Source organism: Chenopodium quinoa, unplaced genomic scaffold (genome assembly GCF_001683475.1).
Source record: "Chenopodium quinoa cultivar QQ74 unplaced genomic scaffold, ASM168347v1, whole genome shotgun sequence".
In the NCBI taxonomy this organism is placed as follows: Eukaryota; Viridiplantae; Streptophyta; class Magnoliopsida; order Caryophyllales; family Amaranthaceae; genus Chenopodium; species Chenopodium quinoa.
The window spans coordinates 1,818,606-1,834,420 of record NW_018743122.1 but is presented as its reverse complement, the minus strand read 5'-3'; the positions used below and the strand labels follow the sequence as shown (position 1 = coordinate 1,834,420).

The 15,815-nt window shown below is 36.9% G+C and overlaps 1 protein-coding gene across 4 annotated transcripts; it reads right to left on the bottom strand.

Moving 5' to 3' along the window:
• Positions 1-2,738: 2,738 nt before the first annotated feature.
• On the bottom strand, positions 2,739-13,317 carry LOC110731976. 4 transcript variants are annotated; one of them, XM_021911885.1, is made up of 17 exons: positions 12,666-13,317; positions 12,493-12,588; positions 12,347-12,420; positions 11,445-11,558; positions 7,000-7,079; positions 6,478-6,830; positions 5,996-6,329; positions 5,647-5,883; positions 5,277-5,570; positions 4,732-5,163; positions 4,376-4,645; positions 3,960-4,282; positions 3,678-3,869; positions 3,467-3,583; positions 3,296-3,377; positions 3,095-3,196; positions 2,739-3,005 (listed from the first exon to the last, which is right to left on the bottom strand). In XM_021911885.1, exons 7-17 carry the CDS (start codon positions 6,272-6,274, stop codon positions 2,898-2,900), a joined length of 2,436 nt encoding a protein of 811 aa, XP_021767577.1. In that variant the 5' UTR covers positions 6,275-6,329; positions 6,478-6,830; positions 7,000-7,079; positions 11,445-11,558; positions 12,347-12,420; positions 12,493-12,588; positions 12,666-13,317; the 3' UTR covers positions 2,739-2,897. The 4 variants fall into 4 exon arrangements, 3 of the variants coding, with proteins under 3 accessions (XP_021767577.1, XP_021767575.1, XP_021767578.1); XM_021911883.1 differs by lacking the exon at positions 6,478-6,830; XM_021911886.1 differs by lacking the exons at positions 3,467-3,583; positions 6,478-6,830 and having other exon boundaries at positions 12,666-13,316.
• Positions 13,318-15,815: the final 2,498 nt, after the last annotated feature.

Sequence of the window (15,815 nt, the reverse complement as noted above, 5' to 3'; positions counted from 1 at the left end):
AAGCTTCAATAGTAACTTCTTTCATTTGTCCTTCATTATTTTCTGATTTTATTTTTTGTTTTGTAAGCCACTTGATTTTCTCTCAATCTTGATATATTGTTGTTGCATGTTAGCTTTGTCCATAGATAATCACTTGTTTTTCCAAATCTTAGAATCGCTTATAATCCAAACTTGGAATTTGCATGTACTCACAATGAATTGTGAGTAGTCCTCTTGGCTAGGGGTTGGGTGAAACTCAACCTATTGGTGATTATGTGAGTTTGGGAGTGATTTTGATGATGGATTGCGACTAAACTTGATTATATGGGATTGCTTGTTAGTTCTTCATGATAGGAGTAATTAACCTAGATTATTGAACTTGATGGCATGAAATGTTTGGTTCGACATGGAAATGTGAGTTGAATGTTTCATTACCTATTGCAATATGATTATGTATCTTTTGTTGCTAAGTTAATGAGGGATCTAAGCTTAGTAATCTGAGTTGTTTTCATATCGTTTGATGTTGATCTAAAATGTGGTCTTTGCTATTCCATTACCCTCATTCCTCCCTATTTGCCTAATTGCTATTGGTTGAGTGAATCCCATTCCCCTAGTGTTTTAATCCCTTGAATTCAACCTTTAGTTGTAGTTTGTTAGTTAATCACCACTTATACCTTGATTTCGATTTAGCTTGAGCATTAAGATTATTTAGCATTTGATTCCCGTTCTCCGTGGACCGAACCTTTGCTTGCCATTGTACTTGTTTGAGTGAGGTGTTTGTTATAAATGTGTTTGAATGAGCCTAAATTGTGCGACCGATTTAGCGCTCGTCATTGAACAACTTCAACACTACTTTGTGGTCATTAGTAGGGGAGGCAATGGCCTCAACCCATTTAGAAACATAGTCCACAGCCACAAGTATGAATTGATTACCATATGAAGATGGGAATGGTCCCATGAAGTTAATCCCCCAAACATCGAACACCTCTAACTCAAGAATGGGCTGTTGAGGCATCTCATTCCTCTTGGAGATATTCCCAACCCTTTGACATCGGTCACATGACTTCACAAAGCCCCATGAGTCCTTGAAGAGATGTGGCCACCATAAACCACTTTGAAGAACCTTGGTAGCGGTCTTGGAAACACCCATATGCCCGCCACTAGGGTCTGAGTGACACATCCTTAAAACACTAGACACCTCTTCATTTGGAACATAACGCCTAAGTAAGCCATCAACCCCTCGTTTGTATAAGATGGGATCATCCCACAAGTAATGTCTTGCCTCCCTTTTGATTTTCTTCCTTTCGTTCTTTGAGAAAGAGGATGGAAACTCCCCACATGCTAGAAAATTCACCAAGTCGGCATACCATGGGAGTTCCTTCACCCTTATGGCATATAAGAAGTCATCAAGCATTCTATCCTCAATTGGTGAACCATCATCATGAATTTGATCACCCTCAAGGCGAGAAAGATGGTCTGTCACAACATTTTCCGCACCCTTCTTGTCCCTAATCTCAATCTCAAAAGTTTGCAATTCAAGCACCCATCGAATCAACCTAGGCTTGGACTCTTTCTTAGAAAAGAGATACTTGAGGGCCGCGTGATCCGTGAAGACTATGGTCTTGAAACCCAACAAGTAACAACGGAATTTCTCAAAAGAGTGTACAATTGCTAAAAATTCCTTTTCCGTTGTTGTGTAGTTCTTTTGAGCCCCATTGAGAGTCTTGGACATATAGTAAATCACATGAAGCTTCTTGTCTACACGTTGTCCCAAAACACCTCCAATCGCCCAATCACTCGCATCACACATCAATTCAAAAGGAAGATCCCACCTTGAGGCTTGAACAATAGGAGTGGAGATTAGGGCCTTCTTCAATCTATCAAATGCCTTCAAGCATTTGTCATCAAAAATGAACTCAACATCCTTTTGAAGAAGGTCATTTAGGGGCTTAGCAATAAGTGAAAAATCCTTGATGAATCTCCTATAAAAACCCGCATGACCAAGGAACGATCTCACTCCCTTGACATTCACTGGAGGTGGAAGTTTCTCAATCACTTCTATTTTTGCCTTATCCACCTCAATGCCTCTATTTGAAATCTTGTGCCCAAGCACTATACCCTCCTCCACCATGAAGTGGCATTTCTCCCAATTCAAAACAAGATTGACCTTCACACATCTTCACTAGTAGAAAAAACGTCATTTGTAACTGATAAAAACGGGCTTTTTGTAACCAACTTTGTCCGTTACATCATTTACAGGAGTTACAAATACTGTTAGGCTTTTGTAACCAACAATGTTAGTTACAAGAAGTTAGGCAATTGTAACGGACTCTCTAAATGTTAGTTACAAATACACCATTTTATAGTCTAATTTGACAGTTTATTGTAACTAACTTTTTAAATGTTAGTTACAATTAAGCTATTATTTGTAACTATCATGTTAATTGTCCGTTACGATTATATGTTTATTCGTAACTACCATATTTATTGTCAGTTACAATTATAGCTTCAATTTATGATAACAATTCAAGATATTTGTAACTAACGATTTATTTGTTGGTTACGAATAATTGTATTTTTTTTTTTGTCCAAATAATTTATATACGGAGAAGATATCATAGATAGTTCCTGCAGGTTTGAGTACATAGACTCATATACAATCTCATTTTCCTACAGAAAAACGGACAACATCTCCCCTTTTTTACGAACATCCCAACTTCAAGTTGATATTGATTAATAAAAACCTGTACTCACAACACTACTCTAACATCATTACCATTCACCAATAAATGAAGTCATCATTCCACATAAAAAATTTAATGTAACACATCAATAAATTCATTCACTAATCAACAAACAAGTTCACCATCCCTACATATGCAATCAAATTAGTTATGCATTCGATGAAATTAAAATAACTAAATTGGTTCATTCAACAAATATTTTCTTCGAAAGAAATTTGCCCAGTGTTCTCTAGTTTCATTCAATTCCCTTTCATCAAAAGCCATTTTCCTTGCAGAATATACCTGGTAAAATACAAACAAATATTATATATTCAAATAAATTCAAAAAGATTATTTTAATTATTTCAAAGAAACAATCACACGTCACTTACCTCCTCTAAATTACCTTCGCACTCACTGTGACCAACAACAACCTCATACATGTATCTCATGATGTAATATCCACACTCAGTACCTCCTTTTTGTTGAGCACACTAGAATTAAAACATCAAAGCCCACAATTTATTACCCATTAAAATACTTATGCATTGCATGCATTAATTTGTGTAACATAAAGGATATCACTTATGTACCTCCATTTGCTTAAATAGCAAATTTTTCCTTCTACTTTTCAAAACATTACCCTTCAATTTAGACAAATACACCTTGTATGCCCTATAATAAAAAATTATAATAAAAAAATAACAACATTTTTCATAAACTTTGAATTTATTATGTGAAAATGATGTTCTATCTTTACTTACTTCATTAGTATATCAGCCAATCTCAATTTTCTTGGGGTCTTTTTAGGACAAGTGGCAGGATCAAACTCGAACACAAGGCCCAATTGTAAGTTTATTACCAAAAGCACCCAATGATTACTATAAAAAAATGACATTCCATAAAACTTTAATTAACTTGTAATTCACAAACATATACAATAGTAAATAATTAAGCATGTGTCGTAGGACAAACCTTTGAAGATACGGTGCTAACATAAATTTGCAATGCTTATCTTCCTTTTCAAGTTCGGACATAAAAGCCTTTTTAACATACCCATGAACTTCGAGATAATCGTGCTCGATTTCAGCTACCGAAATCCTTTGAGGACAAAGGAATGTGATCTCGGTTATATTTAAAATGGAAATATGCATATGAATTAGGTACCTGTAAAACAAAATTTGGTTACTTACATATAGGATGGGATATATAAATATCTTTCAATTACACATACAGATTAGTGTGTGAAAATCTTACAAAATGTAGACATGAAACAATGAAACATTAGCCCATGCTCCTCTAAGAAGTTCTGATACGTCTGTAGCTGTAACAAAAGTTTTTTTATCCTCATTTTGATAGAAATAAGGAGCCTTCAATGATACCGTTATAGTATCATACTTGTCAATATCAGAGCTCATGCACCAATACAACATCTCACAACACTCACTCAAACTACCAACAATGCTATCATCAAGTAGAGCAAAGCCTTTAGTAGTTGATTGCCTTGATTTAACGCCACAACTATCAACTTTCTCATTGGCTTCTACTGATTTTGCCTTCTTTATCAGTGGTCCCATGTCCTTTTAAATTTAATATTTGTTAAATTATTATTAAGTTAAAAAAAACATTTAACATACTCATAATTAAATTTTATAATGTAGAAAACATTATACCTCATCTTTGAAAATCACTAAATAGATAGGCCATTCCACAAAATAGCCAGTCGCTTTACCCAACTTAGTTTCACCATCTGGAGCCTTCACCGGTAGATCAAGAGAGGCATAGTCGGGGTAAGGATAGTCCACACTAACTCTATAGTGCTTCGGATTCATGGTAAGGTTATGAGTAACCCCGTCCAAACACGGTTGTGCTGTTCCATCTGCCACGACCACTTTATTCTCATTGTACTCATCAATCAAGGTAAGAAAACATGGAGTCGGGACCTACATTGTTGAATATTAAAGACATATTATCTTATTATTTGATATTTAAATTATGAGATACAAATATCTTAATATTTCTCACTTACCTGTATCACACGTGTTGCTTTTATTTGATTAAGATTGTTTGCTAAGGGTGATTGAAGTTCAGTAATTGCTGGCATTATTGGCAATGTTGAGTTTGAGCGAGGAATCAAATTAGCCACATAAGTCTGAATCTCCTCAACTACCCGTTGACTCAACCTTTCTTCAAATTTTGCTTCAAATTCTTGAGTTAAAGAGTCTTTCATTGCTTCCAATTCACTAAAAGAACAGCTATTATGGCTTGATCTTTTCCCCTTACGATCTTTCTTCCCGAATGCTTGAGTAAGGCCAACACCAACCCCACATCTACCAAGTCCTTTGACATGACCCCGATTATCCTTTTTCCCTAATGCTAAGGTTAGGGCATCAATGCCTCGCTCTTCACATGAACTTGTTCCTTCTTGTCTCTCTACGGACTTCGTTTTCATGTTTTCTAACTACATGATAAAAATGATGATTAATTATAGTAAGTTTAATGCAAGGTTAACAATTATAAACTTGTAGATGAAGAGCTTGCATAATATAAATACATAATGAGAAAAGAACTTACTACTGATTTAGCAATTGCAACAGTGTCTACATCTTTTGGGTCTATACCCCATGATCCATCGGGTAACTTAATTTGACGTGCTAAGACCCATTCAAGAGAACGATGCGTCAGCCTTTCATTTAATGACGTAGTAGTACTTAATTCAGTGGTGTTGCTCGTGGTTGATGATTCAGAGACTGGGGGAAGTCTATTTGACTTTTTCCAGTGTTCTCGAGCCCTCCCATAGCTTCTTTGCCCTAAGTGATGTCGATATTTGTTTTGTTTTGCATTTTCCTTCCCCCTTTCACTTTTAAGCTGTTAAGTAATAACCATATTAGAATTATATTCATAGTCATCTCATTCTTAAAGCATAACACTAATAATTACATACCTTGAATTCTTTTGATGTGTAATATGCCTCAAAATCTTTCCACTGCAGCTCTGAGATGAAACCCTTATAAAGTTCCCATGGCTTCATTTTTGCACTAGGTGAATCTTCGGTAGGAGCTTCGGTTTTTGTGATAAAGCGAGCGTTTAACCAAGACTTGTGCCCCCTAAATCTGTTCCCGACAGCTACATGAAAGTTCTTTTCCTTAACTCCTTCCGGATCATCAATGTGGAACTTGCGCTGCTCCAAAAAAATTATTAAAAAAAAAAAAAACCAAAGTGCCGAAGAAATTAATCGACAAGGTTAGGTTAACATAGACTCAATAAATTCTACATATTTAAAGCATTTATACCTTTGTCTCCTCCCATAGGTTTTTTTTTCTCCTCTTTATCCATCTTTGAATATTCCTTAACATTGATGTCAACTTTTTTGGAACAAGTCTCAATTTGTTTTCCATATTCAGATTCCCATTTCCCCGTAGGCAAACCAAATTCATCAAATTCAAGGAAGATAGGAGTTGTTGTTTGGACTCCTTTTGATGGACCTCTTCCTTTTTTCTTAGGCTTAGGTTGTGATGTAACAACATCATGTTGAAGTTCTTCCATATCTTGACATTCTTGGTTGTATTCATCTCCACTTTCCTCCATGGCAATTCTTGCTCTGCTATGAAACTTGCTTGATAAAATCTGAAACCAGCAAACACAACATATTGTAAATGGTAAGCAAGATCTTGAACTGCAGTATATGTGTATATAAATTCTGATTTTGTATATTATAAATTCTCTACTGCCTAGGTATGTATGCCAAATTAAGTGATGCTGAAGGTGGAGGTACCAATTCTGATTTATTTTTCAGTTAGGCTTCTTTAAATAAGACATGGCAGAAAGTTTGATGTATGCCCTGGTTCACATAATATCACCCACTTTATTACAGAATATGCACCATTTATTTATTACAGAATTAAAATAAATAAAATTCAGTCCATTAAAAGCCTCTCAGAAGTTGCCAAATAAATAAAATTGATGAAGATCATGGAAGAGGCTTCGATCCCCATAGTCGACGTGTCCAAGTGGGATGACCCAACAGTTGTAAAATCAGTATGTGATGCTGCTCAGAAGTGGGGATTCTTTCAAATCATCAACCATCGGATACCACTTGAAGTACTTGAGAATGTGAAACGAGCAACCCTAGCATTTTATGCCTTATCAAATAATAGAGGTGCAAAAACTAAATATAAGCGAAAGCTAGCAGACTAATTATTTATCATATATTACAGAAGCTAGCAGACTAAATATTTATCATGTATTATTACAGAAGCTAGAAAACAAAATATTTATCATGTATTATAACAAATACCTTTAGTTTAGGGCACTGTTATTGCTGCAGGTGCTCCCTCAGCATCACGCTTAACCAAGGAATTTGAGACCCCACAGAACCTGAATCACACATAATAAAGCTTCCTTAGTAAAAGGATATATTTACAAGCAGAGCATTCACAGGAAGTTATTTACAAAATTCAAGCTTTATTTGATCAAATAATTCCAAAGTCTCATCTATAAAATCTTTAAATTGGCAGAAGTCAAAACAGAATATCATTCAAATACAGATTCATTTGATCTCAGAGAGAGAGAGAGAGGAACCAAGTTCATTGCTAATATTACAAAATTGCTAAGCTAACATAGCATAATAACACTAACATAAACCCTATAGTGGTGTCGTAACTAAATCAACCTCCACCACTTCGTCACGATCATAGTCCTCATCATCAACTATATCTTCTCCATCTTGAAGAGGTTGGACACCCATGGATAAAGGTGGGGTGTCATCCAATCTGTCGTACTCCTCTTCATCTACGACATCTTCAACACCAACAATTCGTCTTTTTCCTTGAACCACAACACGCCACATTGGATCCATATTGTCGTTGATGTAAAAAATTTGTTTAGCTTGTTTTGCTAGGATAAAAGGCTCCTCACCTTCTATATAACGACTTGAATCTACCAAAGTATAACCAAACAGAACATCCCTTTTTTGTCCACGACGATTGTCTGCCCACTTGCATCGAAAAAGAGGAATGGTGAAATCAACATAGTCTAGCTCCCAAATCTCTTGAATAACCCCATAATATGCTTGTGTCGCATCGATTGGCCTTGTATCTTTAGCGCTTGAGTATTCTGTTGAAGATGCAACTACAACCACGCCACTATTCTGCTGAACACTCTTTTCATCCTTAAGACAAGTAGAGAAAGAATATCCATTGATGTCGTAGCTCTCATAAGAATAAACAAGTGGTTGGGGACCTCGTGCTAGCCACTTGATCATTTCTGGTACATTTTCATTTTGACTCAATTGAAGCTTCACTTGGACTTGAAACCACTCAACAAACCGGCGATTATGCTCTTGCATCAATGAATAAGCAGTTATTCTTGGATTTTGACATTGCAATTCATGTAGATGCTTTTCTATGTATGGATGAACTTCAGAAAGCTGTTGCAAAACATATTGATGGGCCTTTTGAAATCTGTCAATGGGAGGCCTAACCAATTTTCGACCAACTTTACCCTTCCCTTGCAGCCTTCCCTCATGTCGAGAAACGGGAACACCAATTTCTTTAGCCCTAGCCAAGAACACAGCACAAGAGTTCCCAGCTTCCTCTGCAAGGATAGCTTGAATGATACTACCCTCAAGACTTGCTCTATTTTTAACTTTATCTTGCAAACTTCCCACGTGCCTTTCATAAGGGTACATATAATGCATGAACACAGGACCGCATTCTTTAATCTCTCAAGGTAAGTGGATAACTACGTGTACCATTATATCAAAGAACGAGGGTGGAAAATACATCTCGAACTTGCATAAGGTTTCAATAACATCAGCTTCCATTTCATCAAGCTTTTGGGATCAATTGCCTTACTACATATGTCACTGAAAAAGTGACAAAGCTTCACAACGGCATACCTAACATGTTTCGGCAATAGCCCCCGAATAGCAATTGGTAAGAATACTTGCATCATGACATGACAATCATGACATTTCATACCAGATACTTTCTTATCGGTTACCGAAACAAAACGGCTCACATTCAAACATTCACAAAACATTCAAACATTCACAAAACATCCTCTTCTCTTCCCTAGACAACGTGTAGCATGCATGAGGCAAGAATGATTTCTTCCTTCTTTCATTATCCTCGGGCCATAACTTTGGTCGAATATTGGCTTCCTTCATGTCTCTACGCATAGTAGCACCATCCTTGGTCTTCCCCTTAATATTCAACAATGTCCCAATCAATGAATCACAAACATTTTTTTCAATATGCATCACATCCAAACAATGTCTAACTCTTAAGTGCTTCCAGTAAGGAAGTTCCCATAACTTAGACACTTTTTTCCATAGAACATCCTTCTTTGTTTTCGGTGTGTGAAGCTTTCCGTAGACTGTGTTGTTATGTTTAATTTTTTCATAAATCTGGGTCCCTGTCAGCGGCTTACGACACACTCTTTTCTCAATAAAACCATTGAATTGTTTCTTCATCTTTCGATATGGATGGTCTCGACGAAGTGACCTTCTAGTATGCAAATACACATTCTTACCCCAATGATTCAGGTATGTAATAGGCATATCATCTTCACATATTGGGCATGCTTTTTGTCCTTTGTTTTTGTACCCCGACAAATTTCCATACGCTGAAAAATCATTTATGGTACAGAAAATCATGGCTCTAAGTCTGAAATTTGTCCCGGTATAAGCATCGAATGTCACAACACCTTCATCCCACAACAGCTTCAAATCATCTATGAGCGGCTCTAAGTACACATCTATGTCATGACCAGGTTGTTTAGGACCTGATATTAACAGTGACAGCATGATGTACTTTTGCTTCTGACACAACCAAGGAGGTAAGTTGTATATCGACAAAAGAACCGGCCATGTACTATGTTTGCTACTTAAAGTGTCATAAGGGTTCATCTCGTCTGTACTCAACGCAAGCCTCAAGTTCCTAGGCTCATTACCGAACTCTGGAAATGTCTCATCAATGTGTTTCCATTGCAATGAATCAGCCGGGTGTCTAATTAACCCATCTTTCTTCCTCTCATTGTCATGCCACACCAAGTTTTTATCATCTTGCTTGATTGAAAATAGACGTTTAAACCTTGGAATTATTGGAAGATACCATACAACCTTAGCTGGCGGCCATTTCTTACGGTTCAAGTTTAAACCCTCCCGCTTGTATCGAGACTCACCGCACTGTGGACAAGCATCTAAGTTTTCATTCTCCTTTCAAAAAAGCACACAGTCATTAGGACATGCATGGATCTTGGTGTACTCTAAACCCATGGGACACATCAATTTCTTCGCATAATAGGTGGACTTAGGAATATCATTCCCCTCGGGAAACATATCCGAAAGAGTTTCTAACAACAAAGTGAAACTCGTGTCAGTCCAATCGCTCTTTGCTTTCAAGTTGAATAATGTTAACACCCCCGAAAGCTTGGAATACTTTGTACGGGAATTTTCATTCACACGATCCTCCAACCCTTCCATCATATCATTGATGTTATCTTCATAACATTGTTTTCCTCATCAAACCCATCAATATTATCACTACCACCCGACTCCCTATCAAGTTCGGTATCATTATTAACAGAAGATGAATTGCCCATAGGAGTAAGTTTTTCACCATGCCAGTACCAAACTGTGTAGTCTGACATGAACCCATGAATAATCAAATGTTCCTCTATTTTCTTAATGTCATCCCACCTCTTCACGTTCTTGCAACGACAACAAGGGCAGAAGATAGGTCTTGCCCTAGTAAGTCTTTGTTCAACAACAACACTCCACTGATGTTGCACAGCAATCTTACAAAACTCATTAACTCCTTCCAAGTATGCAGGTGACATTCGGATTGCTTCATACATCCATTCACGATTCATTTCTAAAATGTAATAACATGTTATGTTAAACACCAAAAAAAGCAAAGTATCTACCCAGATATGACGTGATTCATAACTAGAATTTGAACGACAAAGTATACACTATGATATAACACGCACTAATTAAGGCAGATGAACTTTATATTTGAAATGTCATAAACACAAGATCGACAAAATCCACCTCACAGTGAGATAACACATATAACACTTAAAACCAAGATAATCAAAGCATTCAAATACATTACACAACCCAAAAATCAAGAGATTAACCCTATAAAATTAAATTAAATTAAATTACACAGCTACACCTTAAAGATCTTAACCCACAATGTAATTATTACGATATATTTAGGAAATATACTAAGATTTAGTGAATATATTTAGATTTACTATGATAATATTTGATTCCTTGTTTATGTTTATTTACCTAAGCTAGCAGGACTTGTTTCCGTATAGGCTTAGGATTCTTCTGCCTTGTATTATAAATATGCTGCTTATGGTATCAATGAAATCAAGCAAGAGTTTACGGTTTTACAATAATCGAGACTCCCAAAATATAATTCAACTATAATAGATAAATACAATATAAACAGAAACTTGAATTCAATGTAAAAAATAAATAAGCAGAAACTTGAATTCAAATACAATAGATAAATACAATATAAACAGCAACTTGAATTCAATGTAAAATTGAAATAGGTATTTAAATGCAATATGACAGAAAATTGAGACAAAAAATTGAAACAGAAATTTGAATTCAATGTAAAAAACAAATAAGAACTTGCAAAAGCTCTTATGTGTGCTTATAATGATATATGGAGTATGATCCTCTTTCGATGAAATCAAATAGAAAGGGAAGAATTGAACCTGCACTGGATGCAAGCTAAGCCAAGTTTACGACTTCCAATGCCTTCCACTGTGATTACATGCATTCCTTCTACAGAGTACAGCGGCGCCAAACATGCATTAACTGCATGGTGCCTGGTACAGGAAGGGAAAAAATATGAAATTAAACCAATCTCTTTAATATGGTTTGGTTTGTCATCCATTAAAGATGCAATAGTAAAATAAAAGTGCTCAACCAATATGGATTCATGTTCTAATCCTGCTAGAACAAAGTGCAGTTCACAGAAGTAACTACTATCCAAATGGTGTAAAAATTAAGCAGACAAATGGACAAGACGTGTTTCTACGGATGAAACTATGTCATCCTTCTAAACTTCTAAGGTAATTCCTGATAGTAGAAAAAGTAGTATACAGTCATCATTGCAATAACAGTGACAGAAGCAGCACCTGACTAGTTACTTTGTACTTCATGAGTCAAAATTATCACTGCATCAATTGATACATTTACAAATACTTCGATTCATCTTTATGATTCATTATATTTGGAGGTTAATCATAGGCTATACTACATAACATATTTTTTGAAGAAATCAGGCGTTCAGATGATATTAAAGTATCAAGATGCATCATGCCAATATTAACAGATTGCTACTGGAAGAACATGATGGGCTATCAGTCACAACCGATTTCGTAGTGCTAGTTAACACACATAGTCCAAACTGCTTTCCGCACAACAGTTAGTTGAAAAACTTTACAGAACTTTGTATGACAGAAGGCTTTAATATGACACAAAGCTCCCTACATTCATTCATAGCCAACAAAAATAACAGCTGCTTTTCACACCATGCTATTAGTTTGCCATTTTATTATAATTCAGTAAATTTATTTGAATAGCTGTTTGAAAGGAAAAAACAAGGTAGGACCTCTAGACGGTGGCTAACGCTCGAACTAGCCGACGGCACTCCGACAGCCTTCAACCCAGAGGAACTCCGGCAGCCTTCAATCCAAAGAAGTAAATGAGCCCAATTCAATTTGCATGTAAAAAAAACCAATTAATTCTCAAACATACCCTAATGTATAAGTGTTGATGCTGCTTGACGGTGGCTAACGCTCGAACTAGCCGATGGCACTCCGGCAGCCTTCAACCCAGAGGAACTCCGGCAGCCTTCAATCCAAAGAAGTAAATGAGCCCAATTCAATTTGCATTTACAAAAAAAAAAACCAATTAATTCTCGAACATACCCTAATGTATATAAGTGTTGATGCTGCTTGACGGTGGCTAACGCTCGAACTAGCCGACGGCACTCCGGCAGCCTTCAATCCAACGGAACTCTTTGAGGCTGAACTTCGGCGGTCTTCAAGCTCAGGTGGATGGGGCGGTGCTCAAGCCAAATTTTCTGAGTGAATTGGGGGGGATTTTTGTGGGAGTTTTTTTTTTATTTTTGGGGGAATTTTAGACTAAGGTTGGGGGTAATAGGGGAGGTCGAGGTTTTTTTTTATTTATTATTTTGGGGCTTAGATTTTTCTTTTTCTTTATTGAAAAAAATATATTAAAATAAAATGAAATTAGTATTTGTAACCGACTATGTGTTGTTAGTTACAAATATATATTTACAGAAAATATAAGTATAGTAGTAGTAACTGTCAATTAAATTGTTAGTTACAATAACAATTACTTGTAACCAACAATTCTTAGTCAGTTACGATTACATGAGTCATACAAGTTTTTACTAATTATTTGTAACGGATTTTTTAATTGTTAGTTACAAATATACTAATTGTAACTAAAAAAGTACTGTTGGTTACAAATAGGGGGTTACAAATGACGTTTTTTCTACTAATTCTTTCCAAACACTTCTCAAGCTTCACAAGGCACTCCTCAAATGAGACACCCCCCCCCCCCACCGAAAAGTCATCCATGAAGACCTCCATTTCCTCCTCCAACATATCCCCGAAAATACTCATCATGCACCTTTGGAATGTAGCGGGTGCATTGCATGACCCAAAGGGCATTCATCGATAGGAAAAGGTCCCATAAGGACATGTGAAGGTAATTTTCTCTTGATCATCGAGGTGGATGGGGATTTTGAAGAATCCCGAATATCCATCAAGGAAACAATAAAACTTGTGCCTTGTTAGTCTTTCAAGCATTTAATCTATAAATGGAAGAGGGAAGTGATCCTTCTTGGTGGATGTGTTTAGACGTCTATAGTCTATACACATCCGCCAACCCGTGACCGTCTTAGTTGGAATGAGCTCACCCTTCTCATTCTCAACCACGGTCATGCCCCCCTTCTTTGGAACGACATGCACGGGGGAGACCCACCTTGAGCTAAAGATGGGGAATATGATTCCCGCATCCAATAGCTTGGTGATCTCCTTCTTAACTACCTCTCCCATTTGGGGATGTAGTTTTCTTTGTCGTTCGATAGAAGGAAGGGCGCCTTCCTCAAGTGTTATGTGGTGTTGGCACAAGGCGGGGCTTATACCTTTAAGATCATCAATTGTGTACCCCAAAGCACCTTGGTGCTTTCTCAAAACACCACATAACTCTTGAGCTTGGCTCACGCTCAAGGATGCACTAACTATCACGGGGTAAGTGGAATGAGGGCCCAAGAACTCATACCTAAGGTGTGATGGTAGAGGTTTGAGCTCTACCATAGGCACACCATTACCTTCCTTTGATGTGGCCGCTTGCAAAGCTTCTTGGCTTGAGATTTTCAAGCACATTTGCTCATCCACTTCCTCCATGCTTCCATTAAGCAATTCCTCATAGAATTCCATTTCCTTGCATGGTGTACCTACTTTGTCTTTGTTCAACAAACATTCTCAAGAGCATCGTTAGGGGTGAGCAAGTGCTCATGCATGGAAGACACAACATGATCAAGTGAATCAATCATCATGCAATTTTCTAGAGAAAAACATGGATACTTCATGATTTCATTCAAATCAAATTCAATGACCTCATCTCCTACCTTAAGGGAAATCGTTGCACTCCTCACATCAATCATAGCACCCGAGGTAGCAAGAAAGGGTCTACCTAAAATGAATGGAATGGTAGCATCTTTATCCATTTCAAGCACAATAAAATCCACCGGGAACACAAACTTCCCAACCCTCAATGGAACATCTTCTACCTTACCTTTTGGAAACTTGATTGACCTATCGGCTAATTTCAAGGTAATGTTAGAAGGTAAGAGTTCCCCTAGTTCAAGTCTTTGATAAACCGAATATAGCATTATTCTCACACTAGCTCCCAAGTCACATAAGGCATTATCAATTTGCATCTTGTTAATGGCACAAGGGATGGAGAAGTTTCCGGGGTCTTTCAATTTGTTTGGAATTTTGTTCATGATGATAGCACTACAATTTTCGGTCAAATTGATAGTCTCCACAACCTCACAAGTTCTTTTCCCACTCAAAATTTCCTTGAGGAATTTGGCATAATTTGGCATTTGGTTGATCACATCGGTAAAAGGTAGAGAAAGATGAAGTTGTTTTAGCATATCAATGAATCTCCCAAATTGTTCATCCAATTTGTGTCTCATGAATTTTTGTGGGTAAGGGAGCTTGGGTTTCACAATTTCTTTCTCTACTCTCACCTCTCTAGGTGTCTCAACCACAACCTCATCCAATGATGCCCTATCCCCCTCATTCTCAACCAAGGCTTCCTTAGGAATCTCCTTATCTTCATTCTTCCCAATCTCTCCTCAAGAACCTTACCACTCCTTGTAACAATAGCATTCACGTTTTCCTTGGGATCAAGACCTTGGGAAGGTAAAGAAGAAGGTCGGGCTTGCATGATCTTTCAAAGCATTAGCAAGTTGAGAAATTTGGTTTTCAAGCATTTTATTGTGGGTCATCATTTCATTGAACTTTTTACCACTAACGACCATGTATGTGTTCAACAACTTGGTTTGATTCTCAATTATTTCTTCCAAATTGGTCCTAGGTGAAGAAGGTTGTGAATAGGAATTTTCTCCTTAAGTCCTTGGAACAAATTCGGGTGGGGGACCTCTTTGAGCATTATTTTGAAAATTGCCCCTCCCTTGATTGTTCCAAGTACCCCTATTTTGATTTTGACCATAACCTTGATTATGGTTACCACCACCTTGATTATGATTACCACTACCTTGGTTATGATTTCCATAACCTTGGTTTTGATTACCATAATTTTGGCTTTGATTTTGGCCACTATAACCTTGGTTATTATAGCTACCACGAGAACCTTGGTTCCCTTGGTTTCTATAACCACCACCTTGGTTATAGTTGTCAAAATTGCCTTGGTTTTGGTAATTCCTATTCCATTGACCTTTTTGATTATCAAACCTTTGAGCATTATTATTTGACACATAATTCACATGCTCACTATCATTGTTATTAAACTCATCA

What these genes read in the sequence shown, in the direction of transcription:
- LOC110731976 (XM_021911885.1), bottom strand. Translation starts at nt 6,274, where the DNA reads ATGAATACAACCAAGAATGTCAAGATATGGAAGAACTTCAACATGATG. An exon ending in TTGCAATTGCTAAATCAGTA is followed by an intron (nt 5,164 to 5,276) that starts GTAAGTTCTTTT and finishes TTTATCATGTAG; the next exon opens with TTAGAAAACATGAAAACGAA. An exon ending in TTAGCACCGTATCTTCAAAG is followed by an intron (nt 3,584 to 3,677) that starts GTTTGTCCTACG and finishes ATTTTTTTATAG; the next exon opens with TAATCATTGGGTGCTTTTGG.